The following is a 27421-nucleotide window of genomic DNA, read 5'->3' on the forward strand; positions in this document are numbered from 1 at the left end:
CCGTCCTAATAGAGCTGGAATGTGGGTATTAGTGATCAGGGCCCACTTGCACTAAGCGATCTTAGCGCTACGGCTATTGTAAGCCTATGTTAAAGTATGGGAGTTACGATCATCTTAGCGGTAAGATCGCTTTGTGCAAGTGGGCCCTGAACATCTTCCAGTTCACAGTCTTAAGCAGAACACCCTTCTTCCCGACGGGGGCACGGGTGGCCCAGTCGTCTAAGGCGCCACGATTCGCTGTGCAGAGTTGCGTCCCTTTAGCACGCCAGAAGCATATGGATGTGGGTTCGAATCCCGGTTCGCCCCTTTGGGACGCCAGAAGCCTCTGATTGTGGGTTCGAGTACCGGTTCGCCCCGATTATGTTTCTAGATTAGATAGCACCATACCCATGCTCGTGGATTTCACCGAAGTGGTAGACGTCTGAGACCTGCATCACTTCGGGCTTTCCTCCCACATTAAGCTGACACGCCGCGATATAACTGCAATACTGTTAAAAGCCGCGTTAAAACTTACTCAGCCACTCACTTCTTCCCTACGTAGACATTGTTCCCATGACGATCGTTGATCATCCCCAAAGAGATTCTCGCTTATAACCTATATCACATTCATGCGCCCTTCAACACCAAGCTGACTCGTAATTATGTAACCGAAGTGCTTTTCAAAGGGACGTTAAATATATTTATTCATTTATTCCCAAACCGCTCACAACTTCAAATAAAAGCAAGATAGTCACGTATATTGACGCAGTAAACTACGTTTATAACGAACACGGTTACGACGAACTTACGGATATAACGAACTGATTATTTGTCCCGGACATGTACAGTAACTGTATATATGCCGTATATATGCTTATAACGAGCTTCGGTTATTACGAACTTAACTTAGTGATCCCTTTGAGTTCGTTATAACCGTAGTTTACTGTAGTTCTCCCTCCTTCCTTTGCTCGTTCACTCATTGCTCACACAGACTCACCCCGCTCTGACGTTGATGAGGTTTCCTCCCCGATGACTCCCCGAAGACCAAAGACAGCTCCCGGATATGGCCGAAGACCTACTCCGGCTACCAGCCAACCAAAACAGGCCTGGGGCGACAGTCACGGGAACGAGGCTGACAAACATGGCGACGAGAGAGTTTATGAAGAGTTGATATTCTGGCCAAGTGGATTAAACGTGAAAGGTCAGTATTCTCCTGAAAGAATATATATACACAAGCTGTAATAAATAATCAAAGCAGTTTAAAAAAAATCTTCGTTTGAAAAATGTCTTTTCGCCAAATGGGTTAAACGGTAAATAATTGTGACGCTGAAGAAAATAAATAGCCTCATCTGCAACACTGTCAATAAAAACGCATTTCAAATCAAATAATAGATCATTCTCCTGTAAAACACCTTATGAAAAGCAGTTTTAATGCTAATCAAATGACAATCCACTGAAAACAAACTGTTTCTTTGTAGGAATTAAGATAATTTACTATTTAAATGGGTTAATATTTGCAATATTATCACGATATGTGTGTGAAATCTATCTACATATAATTCCGAAGAAACGAAGAAACATGACTATATTTCAGGTCGAGGAATGGGTGTCACATTGAACCGAGCTAACAGCATGCCAAAGCTGAACTCCCGATTACCGTCCGTGCAAGGAATATCGATGGAGCGAATCCGGAAGTCACGTGACCCTGTTGAGGAAACATCGTTGATCAACCAGCCTCCTCCTACACCAAATGCCATGTCGGCCAAGGATGGAGCGGATAAATCGAATCACATGACAGAAGAGAAGGTGAAGGACGATGAGGAACCACGGAAGGAGCCGGTAATCAAACCCCGGAAACCGAAGCCGATCTTGGTGGACAGATCGGTAAATGTACCGTCAGTGTCCGGTGATTCAAATCACTGGAACGACGAACCGCTTATAATCAACGCACACGCAGTTCCGCAGACAAGATCTCATCCCGGGAGTGTTAAAAGTGTTACCATACAGAGGGAAACAGAAGAAATTAAAGAGAAAATATTGGAAAACCCAAAGGAAGAACCTACAGAGGAACATGATATACCACGTGATGAACCTATGGCTGGCGAGGAACATTTGGCATTCAAGGACTTGGACATTGAACTCCCTAGTGTCACGGATGGAGCCTCAATGGAGCCGTTACAGATGAGTGAGCAAGACATGACGCCAGACGTCGACGAAGTCGTTGAAGGCCCCATCACACCGTCCAAGGAAGAGGTTGCGCAGGAAAGTAGTCCCCCTCTTACGGGTCCCATCAATGATGCCAGTGTTGCGTTCTTCTTAACAGAGAATGGTCAGAATAAAAAGGGCCCGGATGGTGACTGTGACGTCATCAACACTTCCGTCGAAACCCAGGATACAAGGCCAGTACTGGGTAACGCTACTAGCATGGCTATACCCGCTCTAACTGTTGAAGAAGCGTCGGTTAGTGATGAAAATGACACTGCTGATGATGGCATAAGAGATAATAGTGCAGCGGAAGAATTCGCCTCAAAAGAAGTCTCCAAGGGAGATAACTCTGTTCCACAGACAGAAGATGACGTGAAGCTACCAGAAGCTTGATTCAAAAATATTTCAGCATTATTCCAGCATTACTTCAGCATTTCCGTGTCAGCATTACCACGTGTTACGTCACGTTAAACTGTCTGCCATTCAACAACCTTTACAATGAATTAATATTCATTGGATGATTAATTATATTTTATAGTTTTAAAAATCATGTTTTCGTGCTGTGACATATATAATTATGTGTTCAATGTTTTACCTATGAAATAGGTCACTACCATGCCGTTTTGGTGTTTTAATGTGTTTTGAAATATACGAAATGTATTTTATAGCTGAAGAGGAAACAAAAGGTCAAGTTAGTTCTTATGTTTCATCCTCCAACTAAAACAGCATAATCAACATCAGTTCAGCAAACCTCCATCTAAATGTTTCCTATATCAAAGATATCCCTGTTTGTTTCACATAGACGTATTTGTGCTCTTAACTGTTACTTGACACGGGCCAATTGGAATCCAGCAGGATTGGTTCAAGTTTGTGAAAAACAATTTTGTGTTTCAAATCGTAATATGCCTATCCGTCTAAAGTTTGGCAGATTTGAGGAGAAAGGGTTTCGTAGTGTGGCCGAGGACTCCTAATTCCCAAGTCAATGGTGAACAGAATTCCGAGATAACATGAATCGCCCCTTAAACATGTAAGATGTGCTTCAAGATGAAAATTGCACCTGGAAAAATGCCGGGAACACCTGTTTCTCATTTTAATATATTCTGATCTTCCATGTATCTTATGGAAATATCAACATGTGTCATTGGTCTCATTGTGAAATGTGTCTACGATATCACTGATAGCTGTTGCAACGTTAGTACGAGAACAATGCAGCTCCTTTAGATGATCGAAAGAACTTAGGCACATCATATGATGTAGGAACAGGCCAAGTATTGGAGTGAGTGAGTGAGTTGGGTTTAACGCCGCTTTTAACAGCATTCCAGTTATATCGCGGCGTGTCAGCTTAATGTGGGAGGAAAGCAAGTCTCAGACGTTTACCACTTCGGTGAAACCCACGAGCACGGGTATGGTGCTGACAAACCTAGAAACATAATCGGGGCGAACCGTGATTCGAACCCACAATCAAAGGTTTCTGACGTGCCGAAGGGACGCAACTCTGCACAGCAAATTGCGGCGCCTTAGACGACTGGGCCACCCGTGCCCCCTGCCAAGTATTGGAGAAGGCAGTCAAATAACTGTTGCAAATAAACAGTTACAAAACATGTCTTTAGATAATCGGTTTCGGGTATTTTTTTTTAATACCGTGTATGTCACTTTGTGTACACAAACAAAAAGTATTAAAATAGGATGCGATTTTTTAAGCGGCTGTTCTTGTGGAAACACATGGTGAGCGTGCTTCCCTTTTCACCAGGTGTACACTCGGTTCCCTTACCCCTACTTCCGACTTCAGTCCAGTTAATTTGTTGTATTTTTTCACTTAAAGCGTTCGCTTGTCACCCCACATGGGTACAATGTATGAAACCCATTTCTGGTGTCCACCGCCGTGATATTTCTGGAATATTAGTAAAAGCGACGTAAACCGTACCCTCTCACTTACAGACAGATTGGTATATGTGACATTGAAATGTAGAACATGTTATTTTCCTGTGTTTTTTTTTAAGGTGAGCGCTTGGTACCATCACCATTTGATAGTGATTCCTAAACACATGCTTATGATAGAGCCGGAAAGGGAATCGATTTTGGTTTTTGCAGAGATGTCTAGCGAATATGGAAAGGGTTGCTTTCAATTAGAAACATCAGTGTTCGGTCGGCATTTTACCGCAAAGTATTTAATTTACATTGTACTTGAATTACCCACGGAGCGTGCGTTGTGGTCGATTAATCATCTCATGATCACGTGGATAGGCTGTTTTTTGTGAACGCTATCATCCACAGGGTACACATACTGTCGAAATAGTCACTATCCGCTGTCGTATTGCCCTCTATCATTTTATATCATATTCACTATCATTCTACGCACTATCCACTGTCATCTTGGTCACTATCCATTGTAACCGTATCCGCTATACATATGCATGTCCTGTTCAGTCTTATGTCGGTGCTTATTTGGTGCAGAAGTTCACCCGATGCTTTAGCTGTTCCCCTTTGTTTGTTTGTTTGTTTGTTTTGTTTAACGCCGCTCTCAGCATATTCCAGTTGTATGACGGCGGTATTAAGATAATCGAGTCTGGACCAGACAATCCAGTGACTGACATAATGAGTGAGTGAGTGAGTGAGTATGGTTTTACGCCGCTTTTAGCAATATTCCAGCAATATCACCGCTGGGGACACCAGAAATGGGCTTCACACTTTGTACCGGGAATCGAACCCGGGTCATCGGCGTGACGAGGGAACCCTTTAACCACAAGGCTACCCGACCGCCCCTCTGACATTATGAGAATCGATCAACGCATTGGGATACAATGACATGCAGCGAGCCTGACCACCCGATCCCGTTAGTCGCCCCTTTCGACAAGCATTGGTTGCTGAAGACCAATTCTAACGTTTGATGATTTTTGCATATTATTGCCATTGACAGGGATAGCGAGGGGTATGTAGATATCATTGCTTTATGATAAATTGTCATGTGGTTGAACTCCACCTTTTCACATTTCACGTATTTTATGGCTGTAAATTCCAATACACGCCAATTATCTACATACAGAGTTCCGTCCCTTAGCCGTAGGAAGATCCGCTAAATGTAGCCGACCAATCAAATACGTGAGGGAACGTGTGTGCTAATTTGAGATATAGCGAAGACGAGATGGTGACGAATGGGTCAAGGGTATCTATCCCAGTTAAGCGTTGGCACGTCACGCCGAAGACCCGGGTTCTATTCCCCTCATGGGTACAATGTGTGAAGTCAGTTTCCGGTGTCCCCCGCCGTGATATTGCGGGACTATATCTCAAAGCGGCGTCAAACCATACTCACTCACTCACCTACTTACTCTACACGTACACGGAGTGAAGCGGTAGTACAATGCAAAACTTTGTGGGTTGTTAGCATCAGGAAAACAGATTCACTTCATGGTGGAATCGATATTCCTGTTATCAGTTAATTTGTATTCATAATATAAAAGCTGACTGTCTTTTCTTACACGTTTCCATTGTAATCAGAAAGTGCTTGTGTGTTGTTACCAAAATCCATTTATTTTCAAAGTTTGTTACTATTATAATTGTGCTATTGTGTCTTTTTCTCGTAATTACTTACGCCATTAGAATGCAAATATACACGTGTGTCAATGTTTATATATTTGAAAGTGTTCTGCTTGTCTACTTACAATTGCCAAAACATTGATTACATGTATACTCTGGTTGCCATGACAATACTATAATAGTTAGAATATATTTGTGCTGATGTATCTGTCCAAATTATCGACGAAATATCTATATTAGATTGACGAAACTTCAGTATTTAGAATATTTCGTTTATATCTTTGTGTCTTTGTACTTTGTTTTATTCAGGTAAGCTGTGTATCGAAGTTTTATGTGGACAACGAACAGCGTCATGTGATGATATGGTTATAAATATATATCATATGGTTATTCATGTTAGCATACAGTTATGTCGTGCACTGTATTGTTACAGCGGTCATCATACACTTTTACTTTAATACATAAGCTTACAGAAATAAGCTGAGAAATGTATTCCCTTCTTAGGCGAGATCCATAGTTTTTTATCAAGATCACGTTGACCAATCAGATCTCTTCATTCTGACATGGAGGTACAAACTGGATCACCCATATCGCATAATATCACAGGTAGTTACAGACACTTTGGAACCACAACGACACTATTTCAAAGCACCAACCAATATAGCCACATTCATGTTTGTATTATTTATAAACAATAATATAGATTTCTTATCTCATTGCAAAGAGGGCGTTTCAAATCAAACAGTCCAAAACAGGACTAGGTAATGTCAAAGGCATTATCCCGTAACAAGTCTTTGAAAGGCATTCACATGATAAAGGAGTAAGCATAATAAAGACGTTGACATCCATATAATCTCTTACTTATTATACTCTAAGTTGTTATCGCTTAAGCCTGCTGTAGGAATGCATCATCTACCTGATGAAATAGTGTCCACTTGCCTTTATCGAAACTAGACGTTAGGAATATTGATGTAGTCAAGTGGACACGCTTGCCTCGGGAAGATGTACCATAACTCATGGGGCGGTGGGGTAGTCTAGAGGTTAAAGCGTTGGCTCGTTACGCCGAAGGCCCGGGTTCGATTTCCCACATGGGTACTATTTGTGAGGCCCATCGTAACCCCCGTCGTGATATTGCTTGAATATTGCTAAAAGCTGGGTAAAACCATACTCACTCGCTCGAAATTTGAAACGAAGTTCCGTCAATGTAAGATCTTTTTGTCTGTAGCAACGCTTCTATTTGTTTTCTCAAGCTTATCTGGAGTTGCATACATTTTGGATAAGATTAACATTTCACTTTCAATCTTGCCACGAAACATGTAGATTATAGCTTTCTATTCATACAGCAAACTACGGTTATAACGAACTCAGAGGGACCTCTAATTTCAGTTCGTAATAACCGTAGTTCGTTAAAAGCATATATACAGCATTTAAACAACAAATGGTCGGACTAAAAAATAAGTTTTAAACGTAGTTTGCTGTATATGCCCAAAAGCCATTAAGTGCTATTTATGAAATTTAAACATTTAGGCTGTGATTAATGTAGACTCATCTTTCTTAAATGGTACTGAAGTTGCCAATAAAATATTATTCTGTTGTTCACGTTTTTGTTGTTGTTTTTGATTTGACATGCTGGTGGACACCTGGTGGCATCACTGTCATATCATTTTCACCACTATTGTGCTTTTTTACGCGCATGGAATCTGTTTCGCCAGATAATCTGATTATCCGGTTTTCGCGAGACATTCTGGACAGAAAACCCAAAGGTGACGTTTACTGCGTTGTCAACCAAGAACCATAATATGGACGAATCTCGAATTCAAACTGACAATCAGCGGATCCTTGCAACTAAGGGAGGCAATCACTGTAAAGTGACCTGCGTCACCTAATGCCACTTGATGCTTGGAGTTGTTCTGGCAATATCACGGCGGGGGACACCAGGAATGGGTTTCACACATTGTACCCATGTGCGGAATCGAACCCGACTCTTAAGCTCTCATGTGATACGTGTGATCTTATTGTTGGAGCCAGAACATAGGCCTTTACGAACATGACCTGCATGAATGCAGTGACTCAAATCTGGGCATTTCTTCAATTTGACACAAAATGCGTTATCTTATCGTGCCACATATCAACATGGCGAGAATCTTCGTGTGCGTGCTGCTTGGTGTGCCACTCGTGTCAACACTGCTGTGTGAGTTGTATCTTGTATTCACCATAAGTGGGAATTGTGTCCAGTTAAAGAATTGTTCCTGAAAGGTCAGTATTTTCATGGTCAGATCATCCATGTCGGAATTTTATACAATATGTCAAATGTATAAGAGAGGGCTCGGCTGAAAAGCTAATAAACAGATTTAACTTAATCAATAAACCCAACTTGGGTTATGATGTCCTGACAACGATGACGATACACCATGACGTCGTGAAGACGTTGATGAGACACCATGATGCAATGGCAACGTTGACCATGCAGACGCTATGATATGGTTGGTGAGACATCATGACGTTGATGAGACGGAATACCGTCGTGAATATCGTCGTGCCAACGTTGATGGGATGCCATGACGTTGTGACATTGATCAGACGCCATGACGTGTGACAATGTTATTGAGATACCATGACGTTGGGACAACGTTAATAAGATGCCATGATGTTGTGACAACGTTGATAAGACGCCACGACGTTGTGACAACGTTGTTGAGACGCTATGACGTTGTGACAACGTTGATGAGATACCATGACGTGACAACGTTGATGAAATACAACGACGTTGCGACAACGTTGATCAGACGCCACGACGTTGTGACGTTGATCAGACGCCATGACGTGTAACAACGTTGATGAGATACCATGACGTTGTGACAACGTTGATGTGACGCCATGAAGTTGTGACAACGTTGATTAGATGCCATGACGTTTTGACAGCGTTGATGTGACGCCATGACGTTGTGACGTTGATCAGACGCCATGAAGTTGTGACAACATTGATCAGACGCCATGAAGTTGTGACAACGTTGATTAGATGCCATGACGTTGTCACAGCGTTGATGAGACGCCATAGCCTTGTAGCTAAACAAGGATTCGGACATACTTTCATAGGTTTTCGGGCACACCTAAGGGAGGCAACTCTGCACAGGGAGTTACTAAGTCTTAGACTCGGCACCCTGTTCATCTTTGAACTGTGTGTTCGGGTATTTATTCGAAAGAAACATTCTGAAAAAGAGCATTACCTCCCCTGTTGACAAGTAACCACAATGAGTAATCTCCAATATGCACTTTGTACCAGATCTAGCATAACCTTCGAACGTATTTCGGCGTATCCGTTGTTCGAAAAAAGCAGACTGAGGTATGTCGAGATAATGGAGTTCATTCAGACAAGGCTACTCTAGATCTGTAGCCCATGTTACCATGTGGTTGCAGTTGACGGGTCGTGTCGGGGACGATGCCACAAGTATGTCGCCAACAGCGTATGTTTCTGTAACGACCAGTGTGCTCGGTTTGGGGACTGTTGCTCTGACTACAAACGGGAATGCGGTGAGTAAGAGGGCAGACACCATAGGACTAGGGGTGGTGGAGTGTTCGAGTCTCGTCTTCGTGCGTTGTATGTTCTAGTTTGATGCATGTTTCTGAAGTTTAATGCAGGTTCCCATTTGTTCTATGTCTGTCTAGTGTAATACAGATCTCCGTGTGTTTTGTGTTTCTGTAGTTTCATGCAGGTTCCAATGTGTTCTATGTCTGTCTAGTGTAATACAGATCTCCGTGTGTTTTGTGTTTCTGTAGTTTCATGCAGGTTCCCATGTGTTCTATGTCTGTCTAGTGTAATACAGATCTCCGTGTGTTTTGTGTTTCTGTAGTTTCATGCAGGTTCCCATGTGTTCTATGTCTGTCTAGTGTAATACAGATCTCCGTGTGTTCTGTGTTTCTGAAGTTTCATGCAGGTTCCCATGTGTTCTATGTTTCTGTAGTTTCATGCAGGTTCCCATGTGTTCTATGTCTGTCTAGTGTAAAACAGATCTCCGTGTGTTCTGTGTTTCTGTAGTTTCATGCAGGTTCCCATGTGTTCTGTGTTTCTGTAGTTTCATGCAGGTTCCAATGTGTTCTATGTCTGTCTTGTGTAACACTGATCTCCGTGTGTTCTGTGTTTCTGTAGTTTCATGCAGGTTCCCATGTGTTCTATGTCTGTCTAGTGTAATACTGATCTCCGTGTGTTCTGTGTTTCTGTAGTTTCATGCAGGTTCCCATGTGTTCTATGTCTGTCTAGTGTAATACAAATCTCCGTGTGTTCTGTGTTTCTGTAGTTTCATGAAGGTTCCCATGTTTTCTATGTCTGTCTTGTGTAGTACAGGCCTCCGTGTGTTCTGTGTTTCTGAAGTTTCATGCAGGTTCCAATGTGTTCTATGTCTGTCTAGTGTAATACAGAAATCCGTGTGTTCTGTGTTTCTGTAGTTTCATGCAGGTTTCCATGTGTTCTGTGTTTCTGTAGTTTCATGCAGGTTCCCATGTGTTCTATGTCTGTCTAGTGTAATACAGATCTCCGTGTGTTCTATGTTTCTGTAGTTTCATGCAGGTTTCCATGTGTTCTGTGTTTCTGTAGTTTCATGCAGGTTCCCATGTGTTCTATGTCTGTCTAGTGTAATACAGATATCCGTGTGTTCTGTGTTTCTGTAGTTTCATGCAGGTTCCCATGTGTTCTACGTCTGTCTAGTGTAATACAGATCTCCGTGTGTTCTGTGTTTCTGAAGTTTCATGCAGGTTCCCATGTGTTCTATGTCTGTCTAGTGTAATACAGATCTCCGTGTGTTCTGTGTTTCTGAAGTTTCATGCAGGTTCCCATGTGTTCTATGTCTGTCTAGTGTAATACAAATCTCCGTGTGTTCTATGTTTCTGAAGTTTCATGCAGGTTCCCATGTGTTCTATGTCTGTCTAGTGTAATACTGATCTCCGTGTGTTCTATGTTTCTGTAGTTTCATGCAGGTTCCCATGTGTTCTATGTCTGTCTAGTGTAATACTGATCTCCGTGTGTTCTGTGTTTCTGTAGTTTCATGCAGGTTCCCATGTGTTCTATGTTTCTGTAGTTTCATGCAGGTTCCCATGTTTTCTATGTCTGTCTTGTGTAATACAGATCTCCGTGTGTTCTGTGTTTCTGTAGTTTCATGCAGGTTCCCATGTGTTCTGTGTCTGTCTAGTGTAATACAAATCTCCGTGTGTTCTGTGTTTCTGAAGTTTCATGCAGGTTCCCATGTGTTCTATGTCTGTCTAGTGTAATACAGATCTCCGTGTGTTCTGTGTTTCTGAAGTTTCATGCAGGTTCCAATGTGTTCTATGTCTGTCTAGTGTAATACTGATCTCCGTGTGTTCTGTGTTTCTGAAGTTTCATGCAGGTTCCCATGTTTTCTATGTCTGTCTAGTGTAATACAGATATCCGTGTGTTCTGTGTTTCTGAAGTTTCATGCAGGTTCCCATGTGTTCTATGTCTGTCTAGTGTAATACAGATCTCCGTGTGTTCTGTGTTTCTGAAGTTTCATGCAGGTTCCCATGTGTTCTGTGTTTCTGTAGTTTCATGCAGGTTCCCATGTGTTCTATGTCTGTCTAGTGTAATACTGATCTCCGTGTGTTCTGTGTTTCTGTAGTTTCATGCAGGTTCCCATGTGTTCTGTGTTTCTGTAGTTTCATGCAGGTTCCCATGTGTTCTATGTCTGTCTTGTGTAATACAGATCTCCGTGTGTTCTGTGTTTCTGTAGTTTCATGCAGGTTCCCATGTTTTCTATGTCTGTCTAGTGTAATACTGATCTCCGTGTGTTCTGTGTTTCTGTAGTTTCATGCAGGTTCCCATGTGTTCTATGTCTGTCTAGTGTAATACTGATCTCCGTGTGTTCTGTGTTTCTGTAGTTTCATGAAGGTTCCCATGTTTTCTATGTCTGTCTTGTGTAGTACAGGCCTCCGTGTGTTCTGTGTTTCTGTAGTTTCATGCATGTTCCCATGTGTTCTATGTCTGTCTAGTGTAATACAAATCTCCGTGTGTTCTGTGTTTCTGTAGTTTCATGCAGGTTCCCATGTGTTCTGTGTTTCTGTAGTTTCATGCAGGTATCCGTGTGTTCTATGTCTGTCTAGTGTAATACAGATCTCCGTGTGTTCTGTGTTTCTGTAGTTTCATGCAAGTTCCCATGTTTTCTATGTCTGTCTTGTGTAGTACAGGCCTCCGTGTGTTCTGTGTTTCTGAAGTTTCATGCAGGTTCCCATGTGTTCTATGTCTGTCTAGTGTAATACAGATCTCCGTTCGTCTGTGTTTCTGTAGTTTCATGCAGGTTCCCATGTGTTCTGTGTTTCTGTAGTTTCATGCAGGTTCCCATGTGTTCTATGTCTGTCTAGTGTAATACAGATCTCTGTGTGTTCTGTGTTTCTGTAGTTTCATGCAGGTTCCCATGTTTTCTATGTCTGTCTTGTGTAATACAGATCTCAGTTTGTTCTGTGTTTCTGTAGTTTCATGCAGGTTCCCATGGGTTCTATGTCTGTCTAGTGTAATACAGATCTCCGTGTGTTCTGTGTTTCTGAAGTTTCATGCAGGTTCCCATGTTTTCTATGTCTGTCTTGTGTAATACAGATATCCGTGTGTTCTGTGTTTCTGAAGTTTCATGCAGGTTCCCATGGGTTCTATGTCTGTCTAGTGTAATACAGATCTCCGTGTGTTCTGTGTTTCTGAAGTTTCATGCAGGTTCCCATGGGTTCTATGTCTGTCTAGTGTAATACAGATCTCCGTGTGTTCTGTGTTTCTGAAGTTTCATGCAGGTTCCCATGTGTTCTATGTCTGTCTAGTGTAATACAGATCTCCGTGTGTTCTGTGTTTCTGTATTTTCATGCAGGTTCCCATGTGTTCTATGTCTGTCTAGTGTAATACAGATCTCCGTGTGTTCTGTGTTTCTGTAGTTTCATGCAGGTTCCCATGTTTTCTATGTCTGTCTTGTGTAATACAGATCTCCGTGTGTTCTGTGTTTCTGTAGTTTCATGCAGGTTCCCATGTGTTCTGTGTCTGTCTAGTGTAATACAGATCTCCGTGTGTTCTGTGTTTCTGAAGTTTCATGCAGGTTCCCATGTGTTCTATGTCTGTCTAGTGTAATACAAATCTCCGTGTGTTCTGTGTTTCTGTAGTTTCATGCAGGTATCCGTGTGTTCTATGTCTGTCTAGTGTAATACAGATCTCCGTGTGTTCTGTGTTTCTGTAGTTTCATGCAGGTTCCCATGTTTTCTATGTCTGTCTTGTGTAGTACAGGCCTCCGTGTGTTCTGTGTTTCTGTAGTTTCATGCAGGTTCCCATGTGTTCTATGTCTGTCTAGTGTAATACAGATCTCCGTGTGTTCTGTGTTTCTGTAGTTTCATGCAGGTTCCCATGTTTTCTATGTCTGTCTTGTGTAGTACAGGCCTCCGTGTGTTCTGTGTTTCTGAAGTTTCATGCAGGTTCCCATGTGTTCTATGTCTGTCTAGTGTAATACTGATCTCCTTGTGTTCTGTGTTTCTGTAGTTTCATGCAGGTTCCCATGTGTTCTATGTTTCTGTAGTTTCATGCAGGTTCCCATGTTTTCTATGTCTGTCTTGTGTAATACAGATCTCCGTGTGTTCTGTGTTTCTGTAGTTTCATGCAGGTTCCCATGTGTTCTGTGTCTGTCTAGTGTAATACAAATCTCCGTGTGTTCTGTGTTTCTGAAGTTTCATGCAGGTTCCCATGTGTTCTATGTCTGTCTAGTGTAATACAGATCTCCGTGTGTTCTGTGTTTCTGAAGTTTCATGCAGGTTCCAATGTGTTCTATGTCTGTCTAGTGTAATACTGATCTCCGTGTGTTCTGTGTTTCTGAAGTTTCATGCAGGTTCCCATGTTTTCTATGTCTGTCTAGTGTAATACAGATATCCGTGTGTTCTGTGTTTCTGAAGTTTCATGCAGGTTCCCATGTGTTCTATGTCTGTCTAGTGTAATACAGATCTCCGTGTGTTCTGTGTTTCTGAAGTTTCATGCAGGTTCCCATGTGTTCTGTGTTTCTGTAGTTTCATGCAGGTTCCCATGTGTTCTATGTCTGTCTAGTGTAATACTGATCTCCGTGTGTTCTGTGTTTCTGTAGTTTCATGCAGGTTCCCATGTGTTCTGTGTTTCTGTAGTTTCATGCAGGTTCCCATGTGTTCTATGTCTGTCTTGTGTAATACAGATCTCCGTGTGTTCTGTGTTTCTGTAGTTTCATGCAGGTATCCGTGTGTTCTATGTCTGTCTAGTGTAATACAGATCTCCGTGTGTTCTGTGTTTCTGTAGTTTCATGCAAGTTCCCATGTTTTCTATGTCTGTCTTGTGTAGTACAGGCCTCCGTGTGTTCTGTGTTTCTGAAGTTTCATGCAGGTTCCCATGTGTTCTATGTCTGTCTAGTGTAATACAGATCTCCGTTCGTCTGTGTTTCTGTAGTTTCATGCAGGTTCCCATGTGTTCTGTGTTTCTGTAGTTTCATGCAGGTTCCCATGTGTTCTATGTCTGTCTAGTGTAATACAGATCTCTGTGTGTTCTGTGTTTCTGTAGTTTCATGCAGGTTCCCATGTTTTCTATGTCTGTCTTGTGTAATACAGATCTCAGTTTGTTCTGTGTTTCTGTAGTTTCATGCAGGTTCCCATGGGTTCTATGTCTGTCTAGTGTAATACTGATCTCCGTGTGTTCTGTGTTTCTGTAGTTTCATGCAGGTTCCCATGTGTTCTATGTCTGTCTAGTGTAATACAGATCTCCGTGTGTTCTGTGTTTCTGTAGTTTCATGCAGGTTCCCATGTTTTCTATGTCTGTCTTGTGTAATACAGATCTCCGTGTGTTCTGTGTTTCTGTAGTTTCATGCAGGTTCCCATGTGTTCTGTGTCTGTCTAGTGTAATACAGATCTCCGTGTGTTCTGTGTTTCTGAAGTTTCATGCAGGTTCCCATGTGTTCTATGTCTGTCTAGTGTAATACAGATCTCCGTGTGTTCTGTGTTTCTGAAGTTTCATGCAGGTTCCCATGTGTTCTATGTCTGTCTAGTGTAATACTGATCTCCGTGTGTTCTGTGTTTCTGAAGTTTCATGCAGGTTCCCATGTTTTCTATGTCTGTCTAGTGTAATACAGATATCCGTGTGTTCTGTGTTTCTGAAGTTTCATGCAGGTTCCCATGTGTTCTATGTCTGTCTAGTGTAATACTGATCTCCTTGTGTTCTGTGTTTCTGTAGTTTCATGCAGGTTCCCATGTGTTCTATGTTTCTGTAGTTTCATGCAGGTTCCCATGTTTTCTATGTCTGTCTAGTGTAATACAGATCTCCGTGTGTTCTGTGTTTCTGTAGTTTTTATGCAGGTTCCCATGTGTTCTGTGTTTCTGTAGTTTCATGCAGGTATCCGTGTGTTCTATGCCTGTCTAGTGTAATACACATCTCCGTGTGTTCTGTGTTTCTGTAGTTTCATGAAGGTTCCCATGTTTTCTATGTCTGTCTTGTGTAGTACAGGCCTCCGTGTGTTCTGTGTTTCTGTAGTTTCATGCAGGTTCCAATGTGTTCTATGTCTGTCTTGTGTAATACAGATCTCCGTGTGTTCTGTGTTTCTGAAGTTTCATGCAGGTTCCCATGTGTTCTATGTCTGTCTAGTGTATTACAAATCTCCGTGTGTTCTGTGTTTCTGTAGTTTCATGCAGGTATCCGTGTGTTCTATGTCTGTCTAGTGTAATACAGATCTCCGTGTGTTCTGTGTTTCTGTAGTTTCATGCAGGTTCCCATGTTTTCTATGTCTGTCTTGTGTAGTACAGGCCTCCGTGTGTTCTGTGTTTCTGTAGTTTCATGCAGGTTCCCATGTGTTCTATGTCTGTCTAGTGTAATACAGATCTCCGTGTGTTCTGTGTTTCTGTAGTTTCATGCAGGTTCCCATGTTTTCTATGTCTGTCTTGTGTAGTACAGGCCTCCGTGTGTTCTGTGTTTCTGAAGTTTCATGCAGGTTCCCATGTGTTCTATGTCTGTCTAGTGTAATACTGATCTCCTTGTGTTCTGTGTTTCTGTAGTTTCATGCAGGTTCCCATGTGTTCTATGTTTCTGTAGTTTCATGCAGGTTCCCATGTTTTCTATGTCTGTCTAGTGTAATACAGATCTCCGTGTGTTCTGTGTTTCTGAAGTTTCATGCAGGTTCCCATGTGTTCTATGTCTGTCTAGTGTAATACAGATCTCCGTGTGTTCTGTGTTTCTAAAGTTTCATGCAGGTTCCCATGTGTTCTATGTCTGTCTAGTGTAATACAGATCTCCGTGTGTTCTGTGTTTCTGAAGTTTCATGCAGGTTCCCATGTTTTCTATGTCTGTCTAGTGTAATACAGATATCCGTGTGTTCTGTGTTTCTGAAGTTTCATGCAGGTTCCCATGTGTTCTATGTCTGTCTAGTGTAATACAGATCTCCGTGTGTTCTGTGTTTCTGAAGTTTCATGCAGGTTCCCATGTTTTCTATGTCTGTCTAGTGTAATACAGATATCCGTGTGTTCTGTGTTTCTGAAGTTTCATGCAGGTTCCCATGTGTTCTATGTTTCTGTAGTTTCATGCAGGTTCCCATGATTTCTATGTCTGTCTAGTGTAATACAGATCTCCGTGTGTTCTGTGTTTCTGTAGTTTTTATGCAGGTTCCCATGTGTTCTGTGTTTCTGTAGTTTCATGCAGGTATCCGTGTGTTCTATGTCTGTCTAGTGTAATACAGATCTCCGTGTGTTCTGTGTTTCTGTAGTTTCATGAAGGTTCCCATGTTTTCTATGTCTGTCTTGTGTAGTACAGGCCTCCGTGTGTTCTGTGTTTCTGTAGTTTCATGCAGGTTCCAATGTGTTCTATGTCTGTCTTGTGTAATACAGATCTCCGTGTGTTCTGTGTTTCTGAAGTTTCATGCAGGTTCCCATGTGTTCTATGTCTGTCTAGTGTAATACAAATCTCCGTGTGTTCTGTGTTTCTGTAGTTTCATGCAGGTATCCGTGTGTTCTATGTCTGTCTAGTGTAATACAGATCTCCGTGTGTTCTGTGTTTCTGTAGTTTCATGCAGGTTCCCATGTTTTCTATGTCTGTCTTGTGTAGTACAGGCCTCCGTGTGTTCTGTGTTTCTGTAGTTTCATGCAGGTTCCCATGTGTTCTATGTCTGTCTAGTGTAATACAGATCTCCGTGTGTTCTGTGTTTCTGTAGTTTCATGCAGGTTCCCATGTTTTCTATGTCTGTCTTGTGTAGTACAGGCCTCCGTGTGTTCTGTGTTTCTGAAGTTTCATGCAGGTTCCCATGTGTTCTATGTCTGTCTAGTGTAATACTGATCTCCTTGTGTTCTGTGTTTCTGTAGTTTCATGCAGGTTCCCATGTGTTCTATGTTTCTGTAGTTTCATGCAGGTTCCCATGTTTTCTATGTCTGTCTAGTGTAATACAGATCTCCGTGTGTTCTGTGTTTCTGTAGTTTTTATGCAGGTTCCCATGTGTTCTGTGTTTCTGTAGTTTCATGCAGGTATCCGTGTGTTCTATGTCTGTCTAGTGTAATACAGATCTCCGTGTGTTCTGTGTTTCTGTAGTTTCATGAAGGTTCCCATGTTTTCTATGTCTGTCTTGTGTAGTACAGGCCTCCGTGTGTTCTGTGTTTCTGTAGTTTCATGCAGGTTCCAATGTGTTCTATGTTTGTCTTGTGTAATACAGATCTGCGTGTGTTCTGTGTTTCTGAAGTTTCGTGCAGGTTCCCATGTGTTCTATGTCTGTCTAGTGTAATACAAATCTCCGTGTGTTCTGTGTTTCTGTAGTTTCATGCAGGTATCCGTGTGTTCTATGTCTGTCTAGTGTAATACAGATCTCCGTGTGTTCTGTGTTTCTGTAGTTTCATGCAGGTTCCCATGTTTTCTATGTCTGTCTTGTGTAGTACAGGCCTCCGTGTGTTCTGTGTTTCTGTAGTTTCATGCAGGTTCCCATGTGTTCTATGTCTGTCTAGTGTAATACAGATCTCCGTGTATTCTGTGTTTCTGTAGTTTCATGCAGGTTCCCATGTTTTCTATGTCTGTCTTGTGTAGTACAGGCCTCCGTGTGTTCTGTGTTACTGTAGTTTCGTGCAGGTTCCCATGTGTTCTATGTCTGTCTAGTGTAATCTAGATCTCCGTGTGTTCTGTGTTTCTGAAGTTTCATGCAGGTTCCCATGTGTTCTATGTCTGTCTAGTGTAATACAGATCTCCGTGTTTTCTGTATTTCTGAAGTTTCATGCAGGTTCCCATGTGTTCTGTGTGTCTGTAGTTTCATGCAGGTTCCCATGTGTTCTATGTCTGTCTAGTGTAATACAGATCACCGTGTGTTCTGTGTTTCTGTAGTTTCATGCAGGTTCCCATGTTTTCTATGTCTGTCTTCTGTAGTACAGGCCTCCGTGTGTTCTGTGTTTCTGTAGTTTCATGCAGGTTCCCATGGGTTCTATGTCTGTCTTGTGTAGTACAGGCCTCCGTGTGTTCTGTGTTTCTGTAGTTTCATGCAGGTTCCCATGTGTTCTATGTCTGTCTAGTGTAATACAGATCTCCGTGTGTTCTGTGTTTCTGTAGTTTCATGCAGGTTCCCATGTGTTCTGTGTTTCTGTAGTTTCATGCAGGTTCCCATGTGTTCTATGTCTGTCTTGTGTAATACAGATCTCCGTGTGTTCTGTGTTTCTGAAGTTTCATGCAGGTTCCCATGTGTTCTATGTCTGTCTAGTGTAATACAGATCTCCGTGTTTTCTGTATTTCTGAAGTTTCATGCAGGTTCCCATGTGTTCTGTGTTTCTGTAGTTTCATGCAGGTTCCCATGTGTTCTATGTCTGTCTAGTGTAATACAGATCACCGTGTGTTCTGTGTTTCTGTAGTTTCATGCAGGTTCCCATGTTTTCTATGTCTGTCTTGTGTAGTACAGGCCTCCGTGTGTTCTGTGTTTCTGTAGTTTCATGCAGGTTCCCATGGGTTCTATGTCTGTCTTGTGTAGTACAGGCCTCCGTGTGTTCTGTGTTTCTGTAGTTTCATGCAGGTTCCAATGTGTTCTATGTCTGTCTAGTGTAATACAGATCTCCGTGTGTTCTGTGTTTCTGTAGTTTCATGAAGGTTCCCATGTTTTCTATGTCTGTCTTGTGTAGTACAGGCCTCCGTGTGTTCTGTGTTTCTGAAGTTTCATGCAGGTTCCCATGTGTTCTATGTCTGTCTGGTGTAATACAGATCTCCGTGTGTTTTGTGTGTTTCTGAAGTTTCATGCAGGTTCCCATGTGTTCTGTGTTTCTGTAGTTTCATGCAGGTTCTCATGTGTTCTGTGTTTCTGTAGTTTCATGCAGGTTCCCATGTGTTCTGTGTTTCTGTAGTTTCATGCAGGTATCCGTGTGTTCTATGTTTCTCTAGTTTAATGCAGGTCTCCTCCGTGTGTTGTATATTTCTTTTGTTTAACGCAGGTCTCCGTGTGTTCTATGTTTCTGTAGTGTAATAGAGATCTCCGTGTGTTCTATGTTTCTGTAGTTTAATGCATTTCTCCGTGTGTTCTATGTTTCTGTAGTTTAATGCAGTTCTCTGTATGTTCTATGTTCTCCTGTTTAACGCAGGTCTCCGTGTGCTGTATATCCTGTAGTTTAATGCAGGTGTCTGTGTTTGACAGGCACATGTGCCGGGAAGTGCCACAATTTCTACGACTCTGCACTGCCCTGTCAGTGTAACGACCTGTGCTCCCAGTACAGCAACTGTTGTGGTGACTACAAGACAGCATGTCCTGAAGGTGACGTGTGTTAGATCCATACTTCCAAGCAGCAGAATCGCTGCCCTTGTACACATCAGACGTAATTCAAAATTAGTACAACGATTTTGGTTTCAACAACAACAACAAAATGTGCTATAGTGTCACTGGATTTTTTCGTCCAACACTTGATTGGTTTGTTTGCGCGGCATCAGGTACCAAGCACATACTTTTATACACATTGTGTAAAAGGCGGTTACTACCGGTAGGAGAGGACATGCTTGCAGTTTTCGCAAAAACCTGGTGTCATAATACAATATTAACGGCAATTTTGCCTTTTACGCCCAATGTGAGGTGAGGTGAGGTGAAATTGGGTTTAACGTCGCGTCGAAGATTATTGCACTTATATAGCGACGTCCATGTACGTGTATGTGTTTGTGTGGCTGCTTGTACTACTACGGACTGATGCCGATTTATAGTGCTAGCTCACTGAGATACCATGCCACAGTTTAACATGAATACCCCACTCAGACACAGTATACTGACTCCGGGCCGACCAGTCCTTGTTTTAGCCCCTTAATGCCGAGGGCCAAACAGGGTAACAACAAGATAGACAGTCATCTACATAGCATTACAACTTTGTCAAAATGCCCTCTATATGACGTTACTTTAAAGATAGACAGTCATCTACATAGCATTACAACTTTGTCAAAATACCCTTTATATGACGTTACTTTAAAGATAGACAGTCATCTATATAGCATTACAACTTTGTCAAAATACCCTTTATATGACGTTACTTTAAAGATAGACAGTAATCTACATAGCATTACAACTTTGTCAAAATGCCCTCTATATGACGTTACGTTAATGATAGACAGTCATCTATTTGAAGCTTCTATGTCGACAACCTACCCTCTTTATGGCCTGATTTCATGACGGAGTAATCTCCATTTAAGAAATAAAGGACTCGTGTTCGTTGTTTATCGTACAATAAAACACTACAGGGAGAATAAACCATGCGGGGCGCAGCTCCGAGTATTTTTCGCCCTGCAGTGTTTTATTGTACGATAAACAACGAGCACGAGTCATTTATTTCTTATATGAGATATCAACATTATGTACAGTCTCTTTAAGGATGTTCAAATGTGCAAGCTTTATTTATATTAACACCTATTTAGATAATATAGAGTCCGACCTCGGCAACGTCAGAAAGTCCATTTTATGCACATGTGGGTAATTCCCGCATATTCTCAGAATCCTCAAATCGATTACCTGCACCTTTTCTCCCAATACTAATTGTCATATCTCTCACGCTTTGGGATGCGATCGTCCGGCCATCGCGTTTACCTGCGTTGCCCTGTTACATCTATGGGGAACAACTCACCAGATACTCCCCACTCCAAAATAACGTCCTCATCAAGGTGCGAGTGCACGTTCGAATCTCAAGAAATGGCGTCATGATAGAACAATGTTTTATCGCGAAATAAACCATGCTTCGTTCTTCGTTTTTCTTTGCGATTTATCACATAGCTATTTTATAAATGGCTTTACTATGATGAGATAATACCATGTATGCGACGTTACCGTAATAACAACCTCAACATGACGTCACTATCATGACAGAATGCCCTCTGTATGACGTCACTATCATGACAGAATTCCCTCTGTATGACGTCACTATCATGACAGAATACCCTCTGTATGACGTCTCTATCATGACGGAATTCCCTCTGTATGACGTCACTATCATGACAGAATACCCTCTGTATGACGTCACTATCATGACGGAATTCCCTCTGTATGACGTCACTATCATGACAGAATACCCTCTGTATGACGTCACTATCATGACGGAATTCCCTCTGTATGACGTCACTATCATGACAGAATACCCTCTGTATGACGTCACTATCAATGCAGAATACCCTCTGTATGACATCACTATCATGACAATACCCTCTGTATGACGTCACTATCATGACAGAATACCCTCTGTATGACGTCACTATCATGACAATACCCTCTGTATGACGTCACTATCATGATAGAATACCCTCTGTATGACGTCACTATCATGACAGAATACCCTCTGTATGACGTCACTATCATGACGGAATTCCCTCTGTATGACGTCACTATCATGACAGAATACCCTCTGTATGACGTCACTATCAATGCAGAATACCCTCTGTATGACGTCACTATCATGACAATACCCTCTGTATGACGTCACTATCATGACAGAATACCCTCTGTATGACGTCACTATCATGACAATACCCTCTGTATGACGTCACTATCATGATAGAATACCCTCTGTATGACGTCTCTATCATGACGGAATTCCTTCTGTATGACGTCACTATCATAACAGAATACCCTCTATATGACGAAACTGAATAATAGATAATTTTCTATTACGGAAGTATGATGACAGAATACCTTTGATCAGAGCGCGATGTCTTCCTGTTCTGATTCATAGGGGGATCTTCAGCATCCTCAGCTTTGATAGCAGAGACGTTGTGGAAGATCGATGTGGACAGATTTGAACCAGACGAAATCACAGTCAACTACGGACCAAACGTGGACGTTAACGGAAGTTTCAACCAGACATCACAACCGTAAGTTTATACAGTAAACTACGGTTATACCGAACTCAAAGGGACCACTAATTTTGGTTCGTTGTAACCGTAGTTCGTTATAAGCATATATACAGCATATAAACAACAAATGGACGGGACTAAAAAATAAGTTCGTTATATCGGTCAGTTCGTTTTAAACGTGTTCGTTATAACCGTAGTTTACTGTAGTTACATTAAAACCACCAACAGTTTTGAAAACTAGGCATACATGTACACAGTTTATGATCTGACCTTTCGGGAGGTAGTCCCCTAGTAGGATTTCTTTAGAGTCACAAAAAACCGAAACTATCATCTTGCCCGCCGGTGGAACAGACATTAACTTTTGCGGTGGAGGATACGTTAGATGTTTGCACTGCTCTGTTTAATCTCTGGCCGATAGTGATGAACCCAAGACTCATCCATGGCTACACATCGGTCAATACAATAAGCTGGGTCTGCTTCAAACTAACGTGGGCGGTCGGGTAGCCTAGTGGTTAAAGCGTTTGCTCGTCACGCCGAAGACCCGGGTTCGATTCCCGACATGGGTACAATGTGTGAAGCCCATTTCTGGTGTCCCCCGCCGTGATATTGCTGGAATATTGCTAAAAGCGGCGTAAAACCATACTCACGCACTCACTGAACATAACGTACATTCTAATAAGTTATGGTGAACGTGGAGCGTTACTGATTAGGAGTCAGACGCTTTGAAACCCTTTGTCATACCCAGTTTATTCCCCAGAATGTCCCGAAGTCTTTCACGAGAGACGCCTACTGTGTTGGCTATGTTACATGTGGTGAGTCGCAGATCACCCACAGTCATGATGTATTTCATCAACATTTCCTTTGAGTGGTGGCAGTTGGAGGTCTTCCCAATTACCCCCCCCCCCCCCCCCCCCCCCCCACACACACACACACACACCTCTTAGTAGTGGCAAGGGTAGGAGCATCATCCCCTTAAGTTGACACTATGTCCGCATGGTTGGCTGCTGTGGTTTCAGTCGCCCTTTCGGTCGGAAATACGTGATGGCAGCGCGATAGCCAGTGTTGTCCATTTCCATCAACTAGCCACTTTGATGCCTTCAGACATATGCTGCCTGGTTGAATATTTGTGTCGCATGCAGCCTGTACCCATGGACAAAAGTGCACTTAATACATGCAGACCGCCTCCGTGGTCTAGTGTTAGAGCGCCCGACCGGAGAGCGGAAGGCCCGGGGTTCGATCCCTGGCCACGTCATACAAAAAGACGTTAAAACATGAAACTTGTTGTTACCCTGTCTGGCGCTTGGCATAAAGGGGCTAAAACAAGGACTGGTCGGCTCGGAGTCAGTATACTGTGTCTGAGTGGGGTATTCATGTTAAACTGTGTCATGGTATCTCAGTGAGCTAGCACTATAAATCGGCATCAGTCCGGACTAGTACAAGCAGCCACAAACACACACACGTACATGCACGTCGCTATATAAGTGCAATAATCTTGGACGCGACGTTAAACCCAATTTCCCCTCACCTAATGCATACAACTTGTTATGGGTGTAATATTCATCCTTCATAGTTAGGCTCAGAACTTGTCAGTCATCTCTCGTAAATGGCAATGTCACGTCTAATAGGCGGTAGGAATCATTTAGGAAAAATATTATGAACTATTTTAACAATATTTAATGTTTTCTTCAGATTATTTACCAAAGTGGATGAAAGTCGTTTCACTTATCCTTCATACAAGACGTTTATCGCACTTATAAACAGCTACGATCCCCCAACTGGTCAAACTAGCCAATCGCTGGTCGACGCTTTCTTAGATGCGTTGTTTACGTCGGAGGTAACACGAACAGCGCATGCGCATCTCCTTAAAAACAGTAAGTTGTCCAAGGATAGCCGCTCCGCACACATCATTGAATGAATATCGGCTAACATTGAATGAATCTGTATGTTGGAAGCGCCTTCACTAGTTTCACTGGTTCACATTCTAGGGGTTTTCGTTTTCCGTTTGCAAATTTCGCTCGATGTCAAATTGTAAACGTCATGTCTCTAAACCATAAAAGACATTTCTGGTGCACGACGTTCAGCTGTCTGCGGAGGGATCGGTTGCATGCGGATTACGGGGGGAGGGTCTAATATCACTTCTTCGAGATATCGTATAGTAAATGTACACTCGACATAACCATTTCCATAATTATAAGAAATACCTGCTGGAAGCAGCGTGAGTGAGTATGGTTTTACGCCGCTTTTAGCAATATTCCAGCAATATCACGGCGGGGGACCCCAGAAATGGGCTTCACACATTGTACCCATGTTGGGAATCGAACCCGGGTCTTCGGCGTGACGAGCGAACGCTTAAACCTCTAGGCTACCCGACCGCCCGGCAGGAAGCAGAGTCCGTTGTACAATTCCGACTACGTCTATAGCATGTGTTTATGAATCAGTATCATGTAGTGATAATACAAGGTGTTTGCCTGAAGGTAAGCGTATCCTGTCACACAGGTGGCACACGTCACAAACACATGCAAAGGCACGGTATACGACATATGAACTGAATAGAATGTAGGCGTGTTTGCGTATCAAACAGAGCAAACCTGTACACTAAATGGCTGTCGTTACCACGTGACCCGTGAAGATGCGGGATGCAATAGGTCTTCAGCAACCGATGCTTGCCGTAAAAGGTAACTATACTTGTCGTTAGGCGGCTAACAGGATCGGGAGGTCACAATAACTTCCTATATACGTATTTTTACTTAATATAATCATGTCTTTATGGTAAAGAAACGTTTACTGTGTGAAGGTTTTACCTTATGTTTCCTTTTCAGATTATATCAAAGGCAACTTGTCAGATTACCGCCGCGCTCTCACCAATCTCTGGTTCAAACCCTACACGAGCAGCGGATCAACGTCTAACACAACTGGCTTCCAAACTATGGTGTTGGGTCGACAGGGAGGCTCCAGTAACTCAGGGCCTCATAACTGGGTTCGATTCTATCTTGAAGAGAAAGCCGGCAGAATCGGGTATTGGGGATACACAAAGAAAACCGACGTAGGTTGTTGGCACGAAATAGATCTTATACTATAATCGATAATTATTGAAAAATATTAAGTTTACAACCAAACCATCAATCGGTGTGTGTATGTGAATGTGTGAAGTCGACGATGGATTTAGCTGAGTAGGTGTTTTAAATCACAACGACATCGTGGTATTGTTACACCCAGTCTCGCATCATTTATAAATAGGGGGCACGGGTGGCCCAGTCGTCTAAGGCGCCGCGATTCGCTGTGCAGAGTTGCGTCCCTTGGGCACGCCAGAAACCTATGATTGTGGTTTCGAATCCCGGTTCGCCCCGATTATGTTTCTAGGTTTGTCAGCACCATACCCGTGCTCGTGGGTTTCACCGAAGTGGTAAACGTCTGAGACCTGCATCACTTCGGGCTTTCCTCCCACATTAAGCTGACACGCCGTGATATAACTGGAATAATGTTAAAAACGGCGTTAAAACCAACTCATTTATAAATAATGACAAGAAAATGTATGGATGTCAGCTCCTTGCTGCGATATCCCGTTCGCGGAGCCCCCTATACTATCGCTGCCACCAATCAAAACTCTATACTGTGATAGGTGGCTACAGCCATGCTTTGAGTTGAACTAGCAACCGACTGACCGTTATGTTTTCCAACAAGTGATGACTGCCGTGATGCCGAATACTCTTACCCCTGCTAAATTACTTTCTTTGTTTGTGAATTTGAATTTCTGTTTCCTTACAACTATCGTGTAATTGGTATGGTAAGAATGTAAGGGAGAAGTTGGTTGACTTTCCGTTCGTTTGCAATCTCGAACCAATCCGATAAAACCATGGACACTTAATACACTCTATATATAGGGTCGATGATAAACAAACAAAAAGGTTAATTCATCTGGAAAATATGGTCAGTCATAAACCTTTTATAAAATAACTGTATTGGCATTCCCAAAGACATAAACAAAAGTATAAACGTTACTACATTTGGGATAGAGGGCAAATTTCATGATTCTTGTAATGGCCACTCCCACAATGGTGGCAGTGATGTTACCGAGAGTGTAACGAAGGTGTCACGCGCTGGGAAGGAGCTTGCTGGCTACTTTACAAAGAGACATAACTCTCCTAGCTCTTGTTGTATACCACTAGTAATAACATTATGATTACAGTTTGTATACATGACAGTTTCTTCTGTGTTGCAGTTCCTGGTTGAAGCAGTGTTTACAATGCCCAGTAACACCAGGTCAGTCGTCACTAGCTTCTTCCTCGGAAGCAGTCCTATGTTTGACATCAACTTGAGCAGCATCTGTGCCCTTAGCAATACCACAGGAACCTGCAGTTATAACATCAACAGCACGCCGTTCAGAGTCGTGACTCACAGACAAGGGATAGCGCTCACCGAGGCTTACCCAGCTTTGTAATGTTGGAATAAAGATCACAGTATGTCCCAGAAAATGGCTTTTGTTCAAATTTCGTTTTATAGGATGTTGGAGAATTACTATACGGCAGCTGGAGTATACGTTCCAAGCCTGACGTCATCCACCAAAAATATAAGTTTGACCGATCATTTTCTACAATCCTGGAAAAGTTCAATAATGTCGAGTTCAAAAGGTTTCTATTATAAATATCTTAAAGAAATGCCATTGTTTGAAAACTATCGCTATTTACCTAAATCGGTTTATTACCCGCTCTTAAAATTTCGCACTGATAACCACATTTTACCAGGCGAGACTGGCCGCTGGAATAATGTACCTAGAGAACGTTTTTGTTCACTCTGTCACTCCCCGGCAATAGCTGATGAATTCCATTATGTATTTCGATGTCAAGCTTTTGATAACTTTTACTTATTCCTAGCAGATATTTAACTTGGTCAAATGTGTTTTCATTAAAAAGTCTATTTTCAATAACTAAACTAAACGAGGTTAAACGTCTATCAAACTATGTTTTATTTGTATTTACCACTTTGAATGCTAAATCTAAATGCACACAGCCTTCTTGATTTATTTCTGTAGTGTATATATGCTCTTGTACCACCGTCGGTGGTCTATGGAGAAATGAAGACTTTGAATTTGACAATGGTTAACTAGGTAAGACAAGAGACGGCAATGGTTGATTAGAGTAGGTGAGAGTAAATAATGATTGACTAGTTTAGATACGGTTTGACAATGGTTAGCTAGGTTGGATAAGGGTTGTCATTGTTAAACTGGTTAAACAAATGAGAACAATGGTTGACAAGGTTAGAAAAGAGAAGGCAAAGGTTGTCTTGGTTAGATTACAGCTGGTTTTGGCAACCTAGGTTAGATAAAACAAGGCAATGGTTGTGAGGTTAGATGGGGGTTGCCAGTAGTCGACTAGGTTAGATAAGGCTTTGCATTACTAGAATAGGTTAGAT

General features: G+C 42.1%; 2 protein-coding genes across 2 annotated transcripts in view; both read left to right on the forward strand.

Annotated features, from left to right (window-relative positions):
• Nucleotides 1-3569, forward strand: part of LOC124130894 — a 39624-nt gene extending 36055 nt beyond the window's left edge. Inside the window, exons 8-9 of the mRNA XM_046493949.2 lie at nucleotides 971-1180; nucleotides 1574-3569. Coding sequence (XP_046349905.2) covers nucleotides 971-1180; nucleotides 1574-2577 — 1214 coding nt within the window. The 3' untranslated portion in view covers nucleotides 2578-3569. The remainder of the gene's footprint in view (nucleotides 1-970; nucleotides 1181-1573) is intronic.
• Nucleotides 3570-7796: 4227 nt separating this feature from the next.
• On the forward strand, nucleotides 7797-26476 carry LOC124130973 (uridylate-specific endoribonuclease-like). Its single transcript, XM_046494025.2, has 7 exons — nucleotides 7797-7909; nucleotides 9136-9249; nucleotides 19332-19448; nucleotides 21892-22030; nucleotides 23702-23883; nucleotides 24832-25055; nucleotides 26232-26476. Exons 1-7 carry the CDS (start codon nucleotides 7822-7824, stop codon nucleotides 26448-26450), a joined length of 1083 nt encoding a protein of 360 aa, XP_046349981.2. The 5' UTR covers nucleotides 7797-7821; the 3' UTR covers nucleotides 26451-26476.
• Nucleotides 26477-27421: the final 945 nt, after the last annotated feature.

Source organism: Haliotis rufescens, unplaced genomic scaffold, assembly GCF_023055435.1.
Source record: "Haliotis rufescens isolate VD_foot unplaced genomic scaffold, xgHalRufe1.0.p SCAF_143, whole genome shotgun sequence".
Classification (NCBI taxonomy): Eukaryota; Metazoa; Mollusca; class Gastropoda; order Lepetellida; family Haliotidae; genus Haliotis; species Haliotis rufescens.